The following is a 17,567-nucleotide window of genomic DNA, read 5'->3' on the forward strand; positions in this document are numbered from 1 at the left end:
AAAATTTTTTACAATAAAAAATATTTGTCATTTTTAGACTTGACGTCTCACTTCAAAGAGAAATGTTTTTTATCATGAGTACTTATGTGGGAAGTTTTGCAAAACAAGTGATGAAAGAGAAGAGAAATAGACACTGCCCTGTGTGATTCTTGCTATGTACTAAATAAATCTTAGTTTCTTTTTCTATTACTGACATCTAGAATTTAATAAACTGGCATGGTGACTAACACTTAAAAATTCCCATTTATAAATTGTCAAGTTTACTTTTTCAAAGGCTTCTGTATTTTGCCGCGTAGAATTAATTATGACTGTGTTGTATCCTGTATTAACAGCAAATATTTAAACATGGCTAAATACTTCAGGTACTGTCTCTTCTCCCCTTGGGATGCTGTTTTATCACCCCTCTAAATCTGAAACTTATCTCTTCCACAGATTAACTGGGACATTTTGGGACCCAATTCTGGAGAGATTTTATCTCCTCTGAATAGTGACATTGGTGACCCTGTGAATGGATCATTCTATTTTGAAGAAGGAGAAGGGGGTCTAAGAACAATTAATCTACAAATCTATCCTCATGAAGATGTTGAAGTTCAGGAAATCTTCATTATTCGACTGAGTCTTGTGAAAGGTGAAACAGAAATAGATCCTAAGGCAAACAGCATTACATTAATAGTAAGTTACTATTGCTTCTCTTTCTTCCGAGATTTCTGTTGATATTGGTTTTTGTCCTGCAGAGATTTTAAAAATTAATTACAATGATTACTAAGTCATTTGGCTTTTTTGACCTTCTTAGTGTTTTGGTATATTATGTTCAGTTCTGAAAGAGAAAGGGCATAAAATCTGTCAGTAAAAATTGGTATAAAAGTGCTGAGCTGACTCTCTTATTTGCAGCTTTCTGGAGTTCTCTTTGGAGAGAGCATGGATTGAATTCACATTTCTGTATGTCAATATGTTTGTCATCTGTTGTGGTTTAAACCCACCTGGAAATAAAGCCCCACTCAACTGCTTCCCTTCCCCTACCTCCTCTTGTGAGAGGGAGACAAAAAGTAGGATTTCTGAGTCAAGATAAGAAAAATTTACTTGAAAACATCAATGAGATGAGAAACAAACAGTAACAGCAACAATATTAATGACAAAGGTAGACAAAATGAAGGGTGATTTACACACAAAAAGGTACTCACCACCAAAGCTCCACTGATACTAAGACAAAATGTCTTTTTTCCCCTGAGCAAACTAAAAACGATGATGGATAAATCATCCACATACACACTCCTCCACAAAGCCTGAGACAGCAAAAACAGTGATGGACAAACTCCAGGCTGGACTGCTTGGCCTGCACCAACTATCATGTGTGTGTGGTAGATAATAGAGATCTGGATGTGCCCACACAGCACCAGGCTCTGACCCCTCAGCAGTTGCAAGTAGGATATTGTCACTCTTAACATCTTCTGCAGAGGAAGGGAGAAAATCTGACTTCTCACAGTGCAAGAGAAATGCAGATATTTTTGAGAGTTATCAAAGACAAATCAGTGCTGTAGGGATACAGTAACTAAGGACATATTTATAAAGCTGCTATAAGAAACCCTCAAAAAAAATCTCTCCTAGAAATTGTATTTTTATTTTATTATGAGGTCCATAAGGTGTTGATGGAATTAGCTCTTATTTCCACAGTCCCCCTCAGGAAGTCAGGTTATTGTGGACCTGATTTTTCTGAGTCTGAGAGAGTTCCAGCCTGTCAGTGGGGCTGATCTGTTCCCAAGGGAAAGTCTCTTGAGGGCATGTCTTGTTCAAGGACTATTTATGTAAATAATTTCATTTTTTCAAAACAGTTCTGTACAGCTGTGATTAATGTGTTTTTCTCTTCTCCCACCAATGGGACATAGAGGTGGTGTTCCCTTTACCAATCATGTTAAACCTATATCGTAATACCCTATAAAAAGCTGAAAAGTTCAGATAATAAAGTTTTCTGATCATCTCGCTCTGGCTGCTGTGATTGAATTCACACTTCCACTTTGTGTCCAACGGCGACAGGTTACCCCAAATTCTTCATGTAGTGAATGGTTCACGCAGATGGATGTGGATGAGCTCTCTTTCCCATAGTGCTGATTTTGCAAACTGATAGTTTTAGAAGAGATTCTGTATACTAGCTCACGGTGCCTGAGCATTTTCTGCATAAAAATCAAAATATTCAGATGCAGCATTTGTAATAAAACTCTGTTCTTTTCCTTCTTGGACAGGGGAACTGGAAACTGAAAAAGGGACATTTTAAACTTTCTCTGCTGTTTTTAAAACTAACAGATAAGTGCCCCTGTAGCATCTAGCAGTGAAAATCTCAGTGGTTCAAACAAGAATACAACTCACACTACATTTCTAGGTTTTTTAATGTTTGTTTACCTTTTTACAGATAGAGAAGTTTGGTGATCCCAATGGAATTGTACAATTTGCTCCCGAATCATTAATTGAGAGTAACTATTCAGAGCCCTCAGGAGAAGAAGGGCCACAAAGTATTACACTGTTTCTCAAACGAAGTCAAGGCGTTCTGGGGAACATAACGGTATTCTCACTCGTTTCCTAATAATATTATCTGAAATCATCCTCAGTGTCAATGTATGGAAAAGTATCTCATTCTGTGCCTTTCAATTGCTTGTTTCTCAGATTATGTTTTTTACATGTTGCCTTTTAGACTGAATTTAGGAAAGACTTAGCCCTAGTACTTATGGTGTGGTGAGTAAAATTCAGTCTTCCTTGGTCCAGAGGAAATAAAAGAAAAAAAATACTGCTATACTGCTCTCAGTTTCTTTCTTACTGTTTGCTTTTGATGGGAGAAGAGACAATACTTTCATAGTGAGTTGTCTTTGATATCGTTGCACTTTACTTTTTTTAGACAGAACCAGACTTTTCTGAACCATCATGCATATTGTTTTTTACCTTGTTTAGAAATCAGTGCTTTAACAGGAACTCATGTAATTTATAATAAATTGATCAATTAATAGAGACATCTGCTGTGTTTAATGAGAGTTCTCTATTCCTTTCTTATGTGAGAAATACTGGAAACAGAAAAAAACCATCCAGGCTGTTTTGGTGTGAAAATAGAAATAATTTTTGAAAAATTTTCATAAATTCCACATAGTTTTACATAAATCTTCTGAAACTAGACAAAGGAAATATTTTTATTCATAGCTCTGTTAGTGAAGTAACACACTCTTTTGAAAGATACCTGTGTGATAGAATATTCTTCCTATACATACCCAAAACAATTTTTATTTTACCTATTTAAAAGCAGTCTGTTCCATATCCTATCTATACTGAATTCTGAATATGCAAGTTTCTATCTTTGGAGGTAATTTTTCTTTTATGTTTTGCATTTTCTATACTAATTTCAGGTTTACTGGGAAATACGTAGTGAATCTGACATCACAGGTGACTTTCTTGAGACAGAGGGATCTGTTGTCATTGCTGACCAGCAGAGTACAGCTGAGATAACTATCTACCTGTTACCTGATGATGTTCCAGAACTGGATGAAAACTACGAGGTACAGCTGATTTCAGTGGAAGGTGGAGCAGATTTAGACCATGAGAAGGGAATTTCAAAGATCACAGTGTTTGCAAATGACGATCCTTATGGAGTGTTTGCCTTGTACTCTGATCATCAGTCAGTATTGGTAGAAAGAGCCCTGGATCGCTATGTTCAGATTAATGTAACTCGGCATGCTGGGGCATTTGGAGAAGTGATGGTCGAGTACCGTGTCATATCTCCTTATGATGAAGCACTAATTGAACCTGAGAATGAGGTGGGATTCCTCACAATAAAGGACGGTGCCAGCTTTGGAGTAAAAAGAGTGCCAATAAGCAACCAGGTGTGTATTACTATTTTAGCTCCTATGGTATCTATTGTATCCATTTGTTTCATCACAATACAAATAAGACACAAAACTCTCACTAGTATCCACTATGAAGAAGCAGAAAAGAGAGTTTTGGTGTTATGAATTTCCTCTTTATAGAGTAAAACTGGATTTGAAAATCACATTTTCTGATAGTAATTGCAGACACTGCTGTGCATGTGTTCCGATATTTAGTGTTTCCTCACGTTGTTTTGTGTTACTATCAGTTCAATATCTTGTTCTTATGTATGCAAATATTTTCATAAGTTTCTCCTGGATTGTAAATGGTGACCTGTCACCTGATTCGTGACCAGTGAAGAAGAAGCTAAATGTACCTGCAGTTTTCTGTGTTTCCTTGTTGTTTGTCATTATTATCACAGTCTTACATCCCCTCTTACATTCTCTTACAACCATCTTAAATATTTTTAATCCTAACAAAATCAAGCTGAGGCCCAATGTATCAGATACAACTTTTTAAAATGGCAATTTTAAAATGTTTGCTTTACAACCTCGCATTCCAGCAAACTGCTGGCAGATTATTTCACAATATTGATGATTTAACTGTAATTCTTTGAGAAACATCAACAAAACACTTGTCTTGAAATTTCTGCTTTGTATGTAAGCAAACAAAATTTGCAGGTTGTTTCGTTAATTATTTGAACTGTTGGATTGTGTTATTTTAGTGGAAATAAATTTCTATATTTTTAATTTAATTCTCTCTCTCAAAGGCATTTATTTTACTGGGCTTGAATTTTACTCTGGAACTGACTAATGTAAGCCTGGTTAGGGGAAGTGCCAAGGAAGTGCCTAAAATATTGGGAATAGCAAAATCTGTTGTGCTGCTTATTCCTGAGGAAGCTGCCAATTCACAGGTCAGTAGCCTGATTGGGGTGTCATGTTCCTACCACAGAAGAAAGGTACACTTCACTACAGAGGATACCTGGTATAAGAATTCAGTGAAGTTTTCATTGTAATCAATATGATGGAGGAGATTTTTCCTGTTATTACTTGCACTGTATGTTTTTCTTTCCTCTGATACGAATTCTTATAGAAATGTTTTAATACAGTTGGAAAAGGCCTCTTCACCTATAAAATGTAAGTAGTGTAAATATTTACATGAAATGGGAGTTCTAAGACTTAAAGGAAAATAAGTAAATCTGGACAATGTTTCTATAAGTTTTATGATTCAGTATTATGTGCAAAAAGAGATGGAATATATGCTAGGTGTTAATGCAGATGTCAGTAAATTTGGTAATCATTGAGTGCTGAATTTTCCTTTTGTCTCTTTTGAATGAGAGTGAGAAAAGATAATTTTCATACTTTGATAAGGTATATGTGCTACCATTCCCTTTTTTTATGTCAGGCAAAGGCATGATGAGATTTTAACTCTTAAATTTTATTGAAGTTTTTGCTTAATGATTTTTATTATCTTGAAGCATTGTTTTGGTTTTTAATTTAAAATGAAACTTAAGTGAAATAGTCTTTCTGTATACACTTTTTATGGGAATACTATTATATACCATATTCTACCATTTATCATTGCTTTTAGATGATGGAAATTATCTTCACCCCTATTTCCTGCTCAGAGAAAAAGAAATGTAGATAGCAGTAGCAAGAATAATTTTGTGAACAATGTCATGGGGCAACAACTTACTTTTCACTGAATACATAATTAATAACTTATCTTAGACCTAATTATATGTGTATATATATACATAGAGAGAGAGAGAGAGAGTAGTACAGTTACTACGTGTGAGGTAATAACCTGCACTGAGGGCAGGCTTGATTTATTTTTCTTCTAAACCAGAGATACAGAATTATGTAGTCACTGTTTTCAGGACTGAAATATCACTCATGCCTTTTCCCTGCAATCTAATTGCCAGAAATCTAAAATTTGCAAGTATTATTAAAGAGGTGCGAAGGAAATATATATCTGTATATACATGCACATATATTTATATGTATATACATGTATTTATCTATATGTATGCAGTCTTAAGATGCCCATTTTACAAAAGGTACTATGCTTTCAAGTATGTTATTGTCCATTTTTATTCCATTTTTTTGATAAAATCTACTATGTTTCCACAGGTTGGCTTTGAATCTGTGATATTACGACTTACAAACATTGTAGCAGGGACAGGCCATGCTGTCATAACCAGAAGAGGAGCTTATGGCTCTGTAATAGTTAACTGGATTTCAGGATGCCCACCAGACCTAGTCACTGACTCTGTTAAACTAGGCAATATTACACCTCCATTTGGTGAGTAATTAGTGCAACAGATTATGTACAGCTACAACGACAGAAGCTATGACAGTTGCATAAGTGATGATACCACCTTTTAGTTCTTCGTACCCTACATTTGTGCTCTGCAAGTTTCCTTTATTAATGAAGGGTCATTGGAATGAAATAGCCTGATCCAATTTTTATCTGTAAGGACATATTTACTTCGTGAGAAAAAAAAAACAACTTTTCTTCATAGACACAATGCTATGCAACTGAAGGACAGCTTCCTATAGGAAAGGCCTTTATCATGAAAATTTATTCACCTCAGTGGAGCAGAATTGTGACTAAAGCACTATGCTGGTGTATTTCCAGGTAAAAAGAGAATTCACCTTTAGTAATTTTGACTTTATCAATCATTCTCCTTTCAGGTACTGTTGTATTTTCCTCTGGGGAGGAAAGTAAAGTAATTTCATTTCAGGCTACTCCAAGCCTAAATAAACCTGAGACATTTGCCATCACTTTAACAGCAGTGCACAGCAATGTGTCTGGTGGGGCTCGCCTGAGGTAAGAATATTACACTTTTGAGTTGCACTGATGCTATAAGAATTATGACATGTATAGAGGCATATATCTCATACAAATCCCTTTTAAATTATAGGTAGCTATCAAATTGTAGTTCCTTTTTTGATAAATTTCTATGTCTTGTCTCACATGTAAACAAATACCTACAGTACTACAGATATGATCTGCCTGGAACTGAGGCTTTTTTTCAATCCCAGTCAGTTTCCTGACATTGGGATCTGAGATGCCTATAATGAATCTAGACATTCAGGAAAGACAGTTAGGTTGAAGAACCAAGATCAACAGTTTTAACCAGGAGGCTGAAGAAAGAAATAAACTCTTCCAATTTTCAGTGTCCTAAAAATCCATATTTAGAAGATCTTAAATGACAAACATTATTTAAAATAAATCAAATTTAATTAGAAATGCCCTAAAAATGCCTAACTTATATTAAACTCTCTTTTTATTCTGAAAAATTAAAACATTACATTCAGCATAGTTTATCATCTCAGTTAAATTGTTATCTGTTCTTCAGACTTTTCACTCTTCTTTATTGAAGATGAAAGTGTACAAAAAAATGGGCATAGATTGATACCATATAGAGAAAGGTATTGGCTTCACCATGTTAAAATTGCACTAGCTGATATGAAAGAAGTCAGGAGTGAACCAGATACCTAAGCTGGCCCTTTTTCCTAGGCTTGTCTATCCTTGAGTGCTCAAGCACGTGTTTACCGTGTGAGTCAAATACCTTGAGTGTATGAGAATAACCTTTCCTAGAAAACTTAAGACTGCATCCCACAAGATGTAAAGCTTACAATTACTTTTAGAGTTTTTTGGCTTCCAAAGTGGTGGAAGAGTCTCATCTGTTAGCCTCTCACTGTAATTGTGCCATTTGATAGCCTCTGGCACTGAATAATGGTTCACTTCTAGAGAAGGGGATGACACAAGACTTAGCAGAGTCAGTCTAATATTTTGTCGTAAGATGGGTATATATTTAATGTGAACAAAGTACAGCTTAAATTTATACTGATAACAAGACTCAGATATAGAAAAAAATACTTTGAATAATATTGTAAAAAAGCAGTATTTCAAATCCTTATTGTATATTTTAAAATAACTTCCTGTCCTTCTCTAGCATCCTAGCTAAAGCTGTAGACTGCTAGCAGCTGTCTACTTCACAGTTTTTCCTTGGTACAGGAGGTTTGTTCAATGTTTAAAACTATTATTCCTTGTAGTGGCTATATTATACTCCTGTATTATGTCCACAGTAGGATGACCTACTTTCCTTTGCCTCTCCATTATGGTCAGTAAGTCCATACTTCATGTATCATTTACTCAGTATCCTGTCTTGACTTAGGGTGCTTTAAGCCCATGGAGGGCTGCTTAATCCAAATATTACAAAAGCAACTTTAAGGGAACCTCTTTATGTCTTGCTTTGTATAGTTGCGATTTCTTCCCTCTGCTGTTATGCTTTTTTTACTCCACTTTCTTGCATTCAACATTGATTGCTCACTGACAAATGTTATGTTTGATTGTTCTGCTTTTCATTATTTGTATTTCCACTATTAATGTGATATTATTTCTGTTTCAGATCAGGATTTACGATAGCTAATATTGAGCCAATGGGGATCTTTCAGTTTGATCTTAACTCAAGATCAGTTTCAGTTGAAGAAGATGTCCAGGTAGTCAGACTACATGTTCAGAGATTGTTTGGCTTTCAAAGTAATCTCACTAAACTGACATACCAGACCATTCCAGGAAGTGCCAAACCACTAGAAGACTTTATACCCATCTACAATGGAGAGCTTATATTTTTACATTTTCAGACAAATGCAGTGATAGAAATATCAATAATTGATGACACTGTGTCTGAAATACAAGAATTTTTTTTTGTAAATTTGACTTCTGTGGAAATTCTGGATGTTCAACCTGCAAACCTTGACTGGAGTCCCCGTTTGAATCCAGCTTTCAGTGTTGCGACAGTTAATATCCTGGCTAATGATATTCATCATGGAATACTAAGTTTGGGGCCAGAGTTTGTTTATGTTGAAGAAGATACAAACAGCAATACCTCCAACAGAGCAGTGCTTCAGATCAGAAGGACCAAGGGATTTATTGGTGATATTAAAATAACTGTTAAAACTTTTGGGGGAGTGAGTGCACAGAGTGCAATGTTTCCTTTTGGAAATGTTTATGGAAAATCAAACTTCTCATGGGCAATGGAAGGAGAAGATTTTGAAGAACAGACAATCTCTCTGATTTTACTGGATGGAGAAAGTGAAAGCCAGGTCTCCATAAAAATTTTTGATGATGATGAGCCTGAAGGACAGGAATCATTTTATGTTTTCCTCTCAGATCCTGAGTATGGAGCTCAGATTGTGGAAGGAAAGGATGAACATGGATTTGCTGCTTTTGCAACAGTAATTATTTCAGGTAATATTTCTCACAGGACATGGGTAAATATACTTGAATTAAATAACAGTAAACAACTATATGTTCTTATAGCAATTTTCATGTAAAATTGGAATTATATATGATAATAAGCAGGGTATTCTATTCCCAACACAAACATTTTCCAGATGAGAGGAAGCACCTAATACATAAAGTCCACTTAGCTTCCCTGAGCAATGTAACTCAAAATACATCTATAGGTGATGCTTATCTCTGTTCTTGTCCTTTATGAAGGGAGAACACTGAGAATAAGTGTTTGTGTTGGAGATGGAGTAGCATTGCAGGCTCATTTGGTTTTTTGCCATTTTCTTGTTCCACCCCTTCCTCCTGGGATGTGAGATTCCCATCTCAGTAGATCCATGATTTCCAAATACAAAGAATAAGTGGGATAATTTATGATTAAGACCTATGACTATGAGAAGAGTCACCAATTAATTTGTGGTATGAAAAAGTGTCCAAGAGGAACCTGTTACAGAAATGCTGGGCTTCCATCGTTTGTTCTTGGTATTGTACAAATGATTCTTTCTCACAGTACTGTAGTGCTGTGTTCAGACCAAAATATTTTGTATAACTGTAATACTGACCACTTCTTGACAGTTTATGGCACAAAAATATCTCTGCCTTTTTTTGTGTGGTTTGTTTCTAAAGACCAAATGATTTGTATTTTGCTACTTCAGGTACTTTGCTTTCCGAGTTCCAGGATGCTTTAAGATTCTTTTACTTTTTCTTTTACCTTTTTTTTTTTTTCCTTTCCTTTTCCTAACAGTCTATGAAACATGATTTTGTAAAAGAAAATGTCATGGAGCATTTGAATACAAGAAGACATAGCTCCGACTGAGACGATAAGGTTACCTAAAAGAGGAGAGACATAAAAATTTACTGACCCATTATTTAAATAATGCATTATGGCAGCAGTGCTTGATGGGAGGCAGTGAATATAAGTTGAAATGAGGTTTAGCCTGAATATTTTCTTCTATTCAGTACAGAGAGCCAATGGCACAGGTTGCCTGGGGAGGTTGCATGGTCTCTCTCCATTCCTGGAAGTTTTGCAAGCCCCAAACCTCTGAGCCATCTGGTCAGGTTTCAGAAATAATTCAGCTTTGAGAAGGGTTTTGGACTAAAGACTTAAAGGGCCCTTTTAACCCGAATTAAGTTGGCATTCTGTCACATGTATTTCTTATACTTTGTATTTTTAAGTTCAGTGATTTTACAAAGGTACAAAGTATAAAAAACAGTTTCTGTTTTCATTCTTTGCTACTATGCTGTTCATATCTGCAGGGTAGTCATGCTCTGCTTCTGGGGATGGAAGACAAGGACACCAAGGAAGAGTTTTTCTTTCAGTCATTGTGCTACTGTGAGAAAGTGATGTCAGAACTCCAGTTTCCTCTATCTTTTAGATATCTGTCAGACCAACTGAATAGATACCAGTCCAACCTGCAACATAGATTAAGTTTTAGAAAGAAGCTGGGCATTGGAACAAATTTTAGACTAACTCAGTTTAGGCTAATCAAGAAAGCAAGGTACAACATTACTGGGAGTTTTGTGTATTTAGGTAGGCTTAAGGAATCAGTATGGGTATTGAGAACTAGGATTAAACTGTGCTGCTGGATGAGTGTAGGAAGTAATCAAGATCATATACAAAACCAGATAATAGGAAACACATTCTCTTCATGTGCATTGTCTCTAGAATTTACCACAGAAATGGTAATTTACACAGAAATTTACACAGGAACGGGTTCTAGCGAACCAGTTCCCCAGATATGCACGTTCACTGCAGAAGTATGTGTATAGACACAGGTTGGAATTCATGTATTCATTGTATTAACACCTCAGAAGTGTGTTAATGTGCTCTAGAGCTACACCCACAGTACGAAGTGTCCATAAAGTTGGAACATGAGACAATAGATTAAGGAGAAGGGTCAAAGCATGCACCTGCATTTAAGTGTATAGATAAACACCACAGGTTAAATATTTGTACAAGCACATGAGCAAAAACACAGTTTCTGTTCATCTTAATATATATATTGACTACTAGTAAGCTCTGGGGTGGAAGTAGATTGCCTTTTCAATTCCAGAGTAAAGCCATCACTACCTGCAAGGAGAAATCCTTTAGAAGCATGATTTTATTGAGCACTGTAAGACATTAGTTTCCCCTCATTAACACTGGGAATTTTTATCTTCCACTGCTGTTTTTCTGAAGATACTTGTATTTCCCTGAGAAAAATGTCTTGTAGCTCATTAGTTCCACACACAGAATTAAAGATGCAAGAGAAAAGTCGATGTAATAATCTGTGAAAATGGATGGGTTCAACCACATCATGGGTAGGATGAATAAGAAAGCTTAAGTTATGTCACTGGAATCCCATCTTTATCACATTACCTTCTTTATATGTTGAGGCCCATTTCTGTCCACAGAGAATGTTTTAAGATTTATGATAAACATAGCTGGAGGGATTGTCTCATAAAGGCATTATAGGCAAGGCTTTTGAGATTATTCTGGAGATTACTGTAACACCTAGTCTCTTGAAGTCAAGACACACAGAGTTCAGTCAGTTTGTTGAATGCTGCTGAAAATACAAGCTTACATGCAAAAATGGTGCCAAGACTCTCATAAGGAATTTGCTTTCAAAAATAGTTGTTACTACTCTATAGTTAAAACTAAAATTTAGAAATGCTGTATTCTAAATTTGAAATTCTAGAGTGTAAATTAAGAATGCAAATATTATGAGAATTGAGCAGCATGCTTTGACATACCTGACTGCATTTTTAGCAGTTGTTAATATTAAAATTATAATTTACTCTCAGCTTAACTTTCTTGCTTAATACTTTCATGGACTATTTCCTACACAGGAAGCGATCTCCAGAATGGTATTTTGGGATTCATTCCAGAAGTACAAAGTGGCCTGATACTTGATGAAGACTCAGAAAACAGAGAGGTGCTGCTGACTGTCGCACGGCAACCAAACAGGTGCAGGCAACAGCTGATTCCAATGCTCTTCCCACACTCTGTAATCACTCTGTAATATGTTGTCTTGAATCATAGGAGCTACTGTTAGTGGAAGAGGTTTTCATCACAGAGCTTTTTAACAAGTCTCTCATTTAATAGCTTCACAGATTTTGGCCACAGGGCATTTAAGTTGTGAATATAATTAGGTCTGTCACTTTACTGGTAAAAAGCAGAAACAGGAAAAACTCAAATGCTTAGCATTCTATACTGTAGGTTAGCAAGTGTGAAGGTTCTGCTTAAGGTAAAGTATTTGCACTGCTAAAGGTGTAATTCCAATTCTCACCTCTCACCTCTGTATAATGTAAGTAGCTATGAATACTGCAAGGAGCAGTTAAGGCGTTATGTGTCAGTATGCTTATGTCTTCACTTTTTTTCAAATTGGCATATATATATATGTATATATGTGTATATATATATATAAGTGTATATATATATATATATTACATTTATGTGTACTTTAAACAAATATGCTCAAGTATGGTAACCCTACACTTACAGGAATGACAAATTCTACCTGGCTTTCCAGGCCAATGGTTACTATAATATTTATGAAAGTATTTGGGCACATCCCCGCTTTCCAAGCAGAACTGTCTCTTATTCAGATAATTGTATGTTACCTGAAACAAAAATAAAGAAGCATCTGGGTTCCCACAATTTTTTTATTTTCTTCTTCTGTTACCTTTTTTTTTTATCATCTAAATAGATATTAGATGAAGAAATGTAAAAAAACCAACTATTTTTTTCATTGTAAAGCTGTTGATTCCCTATTGATAAGTTCTGAATAACAACATTAAGTGTATGATATGTCTGTGGCTTATGTTTCCTGAATCTGTTCTTTCCTTCAATACATGCATATTCTTCTCTTTTGCTTATAGGGCTTTTGAAGATGTGATGGTCTTCTGGCGTGTGACCTTTAATAAAACAGCTGTTGTCCTTCTGAAGGATGGTGTGAACTTGGAGAATGAGCTTGTATCTGTGCTGGGAGCCACGACCTGCATGGCAGGTCAAACAACGTGCAACATTTCCATTGAAATAAAACCTGATCAGGTAAGTAAGTATTGCTCATTTATCTACAGCATTGAATTGCAATTTGTCAAGATGAAAAAAACTCTGGTCTACAGGAAATGATACTTAGGTTGAGAATAGTAACTTGATATCTGCTTGCCTTCTCTTGAACATGTTTATTTATAGTCTTGTACTGCATCCACTGTGACTGGTAAAAATTTAAGAAGGAAATAAGTATTTAGTTTGAAGAGTAAATTGCAGATCTTAGATTTTATAAAACAGTAATAAAAAAGAATGGAGTTGTTTCAGTGAAATATTTGGTCATATACTCTTATCCTTCACACAATAAGTTTTTCATCTATCAAAGCATTTCTTAGGGTGGTTTATGGAAAACATTTTATAAGTAATATTTCATTGCACAAAAAAAACCTTCAAGTCTAACTTGTGTGTAATTTTAAATTCCTAAATCTAGCACAGTGATCTGTGAAAGCTCATAAAACTGTGTAACAATCTCCTAGTGTCTAAAGATCTGTTCACATCCACCTTGCGAATACTGAAGTTCAATTTAGGAGCCATCATCCACTAAATTGCATTTGTCTAAGTCTAACAGCCTTGCGAGACCCAGCTAAATTACAGACATGATTGTATTAACACATCTGATAACACAGTGTTCAGTCATGTTTATTGAAAAGAGAAGGAAAAAATATTTTAGTGTGAATACCTAATGGTTAGAGTAATCCCTTAAGAAAGGAAGGATTAATGTTTGCCATTCTTTTAAAGTTGGAGAGTTTTAAATTTTCTAAGAAATTATCCTAGCACACAGGCTAGAGGCAAAGCCAAAGTCTAGGCAGTGGAAAAACACTAGATGGGAAGATTTCCATGGTTTTTCTGACTCAGTTCTAGAAAATATTGCAAGATGCCGTATGTGGGAAATAGGGATTTCCTGTTTAGGAAACAGGATGCATTCCCTTAGTTCACTAAGAGGGCCATTTTCCTTCTCCTTCTTCAGATGTTATCTTTACATTACAGAGCAAATGAATAGGTGTATAGGACACAGGATGCCCTGCTGAGTAAACCGAGGTTATGAACTTCTTTAGACCAAAGAAGTGATATCAGTATTTAATGACAGCAGTGCAGAAGCTGCAGACACATGCAGATGTGCCACATGAAGCACAAGCCTGTGCCATTCTAGCAAGTGCTAACAGAAGGCTGAAGCTCCCCATTCGTTCCAGTATGATTGCACCTATCATTACTCAAGAAAATTTCATTTAGAGGACTACTTAACAATTGAAAACATATGCTGTTTATCCCTCCAAATATTTCCTAATTATTCTTCCAATTCTTCTTTCATAAGTTAGCTTGTAGATTAGCAGTAAATATGTAAAAAAATGATGAAGTAAAAAATATATTAAATTAATACTTTACATTTTTGTAGGATACATTCTCGCTTTTGTAAGTTTTACTTCATCAGCAGTATTGACTTTATTAGCTAAAAATCCTAGAATTAAAGTAGGATTTCCAAGAATTCAGAGCTGAAACACAAAGCTTTTTCATGTAGTGGGTTGACCCTAGCTGAATACCAAGCACCTACCAAAGCTTTTCTATCACTCCACTCTGCAGTTGAGCAGGAGAGAGAAAATAACAAAGGGTTCATGAGTTGAGACAAGGACCGGGAAAGATCATTCACCAAACATCATCATGGGCAAAATAGGCTCAAATTAGAGATATTAATTGAATTTTTTGCTAATAAAATCAGAGCAGGATAATGAGAAGTAAACTAAGACCTTAAAACACCTTCCACCCTCCCCTCCTCCTTCCAGCTCTACTCCTTCCTCTCCAGCAACAAACAGATTTGTGAAATGGGGTATTTTCATAATAATGAAATTTCATCACATATTGTTCCTGCTGCTGCTCAGGAGGAGGAAGAGTCTTTCCCCTGCTTCACCATGGGGTCCCTCCAACGGGAAACTTCTTCAGCATGAGTCCATCCCACAGGCAGCAATTCTCCAGAAACTGGAGAACATAAGCATGGTCATCCTTCCATAGGGTGCAGTCCTTCAAGGACAGGCTGCTCCACTGTGGGTGCCCCACACAGTCACAAGTCCTGCCAGCAAAAGTCCCTGTTCCAGCGTGAGCTCCTTTCTGCATGGGTCTGCAGATCCCTGCTGGCAACCTGCTCAAGTGTGGGCTACCCATGGGGTCATAACCTCCTCTCAGGCATCCCCCTGCTCCAGTATGGGCCTTCTCCATCAGCTGCAGGTGGATCTCTGGATCCCCATGGATCTCCATGGGCTGCAGGGACACAGCTGCTTCACCATGGCCTGCACCATGGGCTGCAGAAGAATCCCAGCTTGGGTACCTGGAGCACCTTCTCCCCCTTCTCCACAGACCTTAGTGTCTGCAGAGTTGTTCCTCTTACGTGTTGTCACCCTGCTCTACTCTGGCCACAATTCTGACCACAAACTCTATCAAATGGTATTGCCTAAGCTCTGAGATTTTCAATAAATTCAGTTAAGTGTGCAAATCTTCTGAGTTTTCATTTCTTGTAAAACATGCATAAACATATTAGTGTTGTATATAAAATGTTTTTCAGAATTTTAACTGAGTTCAGTACTTGAATACAGGAGAGTTACTATGTAAATTAATTGCATTTTCAAAATTGCATATTTAATTCTGTGCAGGTTTTCCAAAAGTGCGTAGGTAGGTACAAGCCTTTTTTTAAGGTAAAAAGAAAGAGCAAATTCTTCATAAACTGTACATCTATGTAAATCCATAATCTGGAATATGGCAGTCTTGGAGAGTTTACTGTCATTTATGTCAAATTTGCAGCCACAATGCCTGCTATTAAAATAGCTGTTTAAATAACTACTTTATGCAGTAAGTTCCATGTGAAAATCTGGGATTTAATTATTATGCCTGACAGAGTGAAGCCCATTGCAGTATTGTTTTTAGGATATATTTTACTGTACTTAGTGTACATTTCTGGAAGCATGCTTGTGGGAAGTGTTATTAAGGTGATCCACTGTGTGTGCAACATAATATATAAACATTTTTTTAAAGCTGAAAGTTATTAATAGATCTTACAACAATATGAAAATCATCCTTCACTTACAGGTACCAGAATTTGAAACTTATATTTTTGTTGAGCTGTATGCTGTAAGCTCAGGAGCTGCTTTGAACAACAGTGCCAGATTTGCTTTTATAACTGTCCTGGAAAGTGATGCTCCTCATGGTTTAGTGTATTTTGCTGTGGGATCTCGATTTGCTGTGGCTTATAAGAAGACAGCTTTAATCAGTCTTCAAGTTCTTAGAGACTCTGGTACATCAGTAACTACAATGGTTAGCTACAGTATGCAGGTAAGACATTATTATTTAATTTATTTTATATCTTTTACTGACCTTTAGGGAACCAGACTTCCAGCTCTTCAGGGAAGAGTAGTCAGGGGATTCCCCTGGGAAAGTGCCCTCAGCTGACAGATCTTTAAGAGGGTCTTTCATAGAAGACATGAACTAGCAATGCCCAAGAGCAAGAAATCAGGCAATGAAGGCAGGAGACTGGCGTTGCTGAGTCAGAACTCGCTGGTCAAACTAAAGAGAAAGAAGCAAATGCCCAAGCAATTGAAGCAAGGACAGGTGAGCTGGGAAGAGAATAGAGATGGAGTGTGAATGTGTAAGGAAAGCCAAGGTGAAGCTGGAAGTGAACCTGGCAAGGTGACACAAAAAAAACCAGGAAGGGCTTCTAGAGGTATGTTAACCAGAAAGGGAAGGTCAAAGAATGTATTTCCCCCAATAAAGAATGCTGGAAAACTGGTAGCAACAAAAGGTTAATGGACTCAACAACTTTTCTGCCAGTCTTCACTGACAACCTTTTTTTCCTACACCACTGAAGCTGATGGACAGTAGGATGGGGGAGCAAGTGTCTCCCACTGTGTGGGAAAATCAGGTTCATGAGCACCTGACAAAACTGAATGTACACAACTCTATGGGATCTAAAGTGGTGCATCCCAGAGTCCTGAGGGAATTGGCTGATGTTCTTGACTTGTTATTTGAAAAGTCTTGACAATCAGGTGAAATCCCTGATAACTGGAAAAGGGGTGTTACTATACCCAGCTTAAAAAAGGGAAGGGTAGAGAGAAGGCCCTGGGATCTCCCAGCCAGTCAGCCTCACCTTTCTGTCTGGGAAGATCATGGAACAAATCCTCCCAGGAGGTCTCCTAAGGCACGTGGAGGACAGGGAGGAGATTGCTGAGAGCCAGCACAGCTTCACCAAGAGCAAGTCCTGCCTGACCAAACTAGTGGGCTTCTATGATGGGGGATTACATCAGTGTACAAGGGAAAGGCTACAGGTGTCATTTATCTGAAATTCTGTAAGGCCTTGACAATCCCCAAAAACATCCTTCTCTCTAAATTGGAAAGGATTTAATGTTGGATTTGG

At 36.7% G+C, this 17,567-nt stretch overlaps 1 protein-coding gene across 10 annotated transcripts in view; it reads left to right on the plus strand.

Moving 5' to 3' along the window:
* Nucleotides 1-17,567, plus strand: part of ADGRV1 (adhesion G protein-coupled receptor V1) — a 284,918-nt gene that overhangs the window by 115,928 nt on the left and 151,423 nt on the right. For all 10 annotated transcript variants that reach the window (XM_019005248.2, XM_015652741.3, XM_019005246.2 and 7 more), the window contains 10 exons: nt 433-672; nt 2,405-2,554; nt 3,384-3,857; nt 4,610-4,753; nt 5,973-6,144; nt 6,537-6,672; nt 8,261-9,102; nt 11,971-12,088; nt 13,003-13,174; nt 16,247-16,489. In XM_019005248.2, the coding sequence (XP_018860793.1) occupies nt 433-672; nt 2,405-2,554; nt 3,384-3,857; nt 4,610-4,753; nt 5,973-6,144; nt 6,537-6,672; nt 8,261-9,102; nt 11,971-12,088; nt 13,003-13,174; nt 16,247-16,489 (2,691 nt within the window). The remainder of the gene's footprint in view (nt 1-432; nt 673-2,404; nt 2,555-3,383; nt 3,858-4,609; nt 4,754-5,972; nt 6,145-6,536; nt 6,673-8,260; nt 9,103-11,970; nt 12,089-13,002; nt 13,175-16,246; nt 16,490-17,567) is intronic.

The sequence above is a fragment of the Parus major genome, chromosome Z, assembly GCF_001522545.3.
Source record: "Parus major isolate Abel chromosome Z, Parus_major1.1, whole genome shotgun sequence".
NCBI lineage: Eukaryota > Metazoa > Chordata > Aves > Passeriformes > Paridae > Parus > Parus major.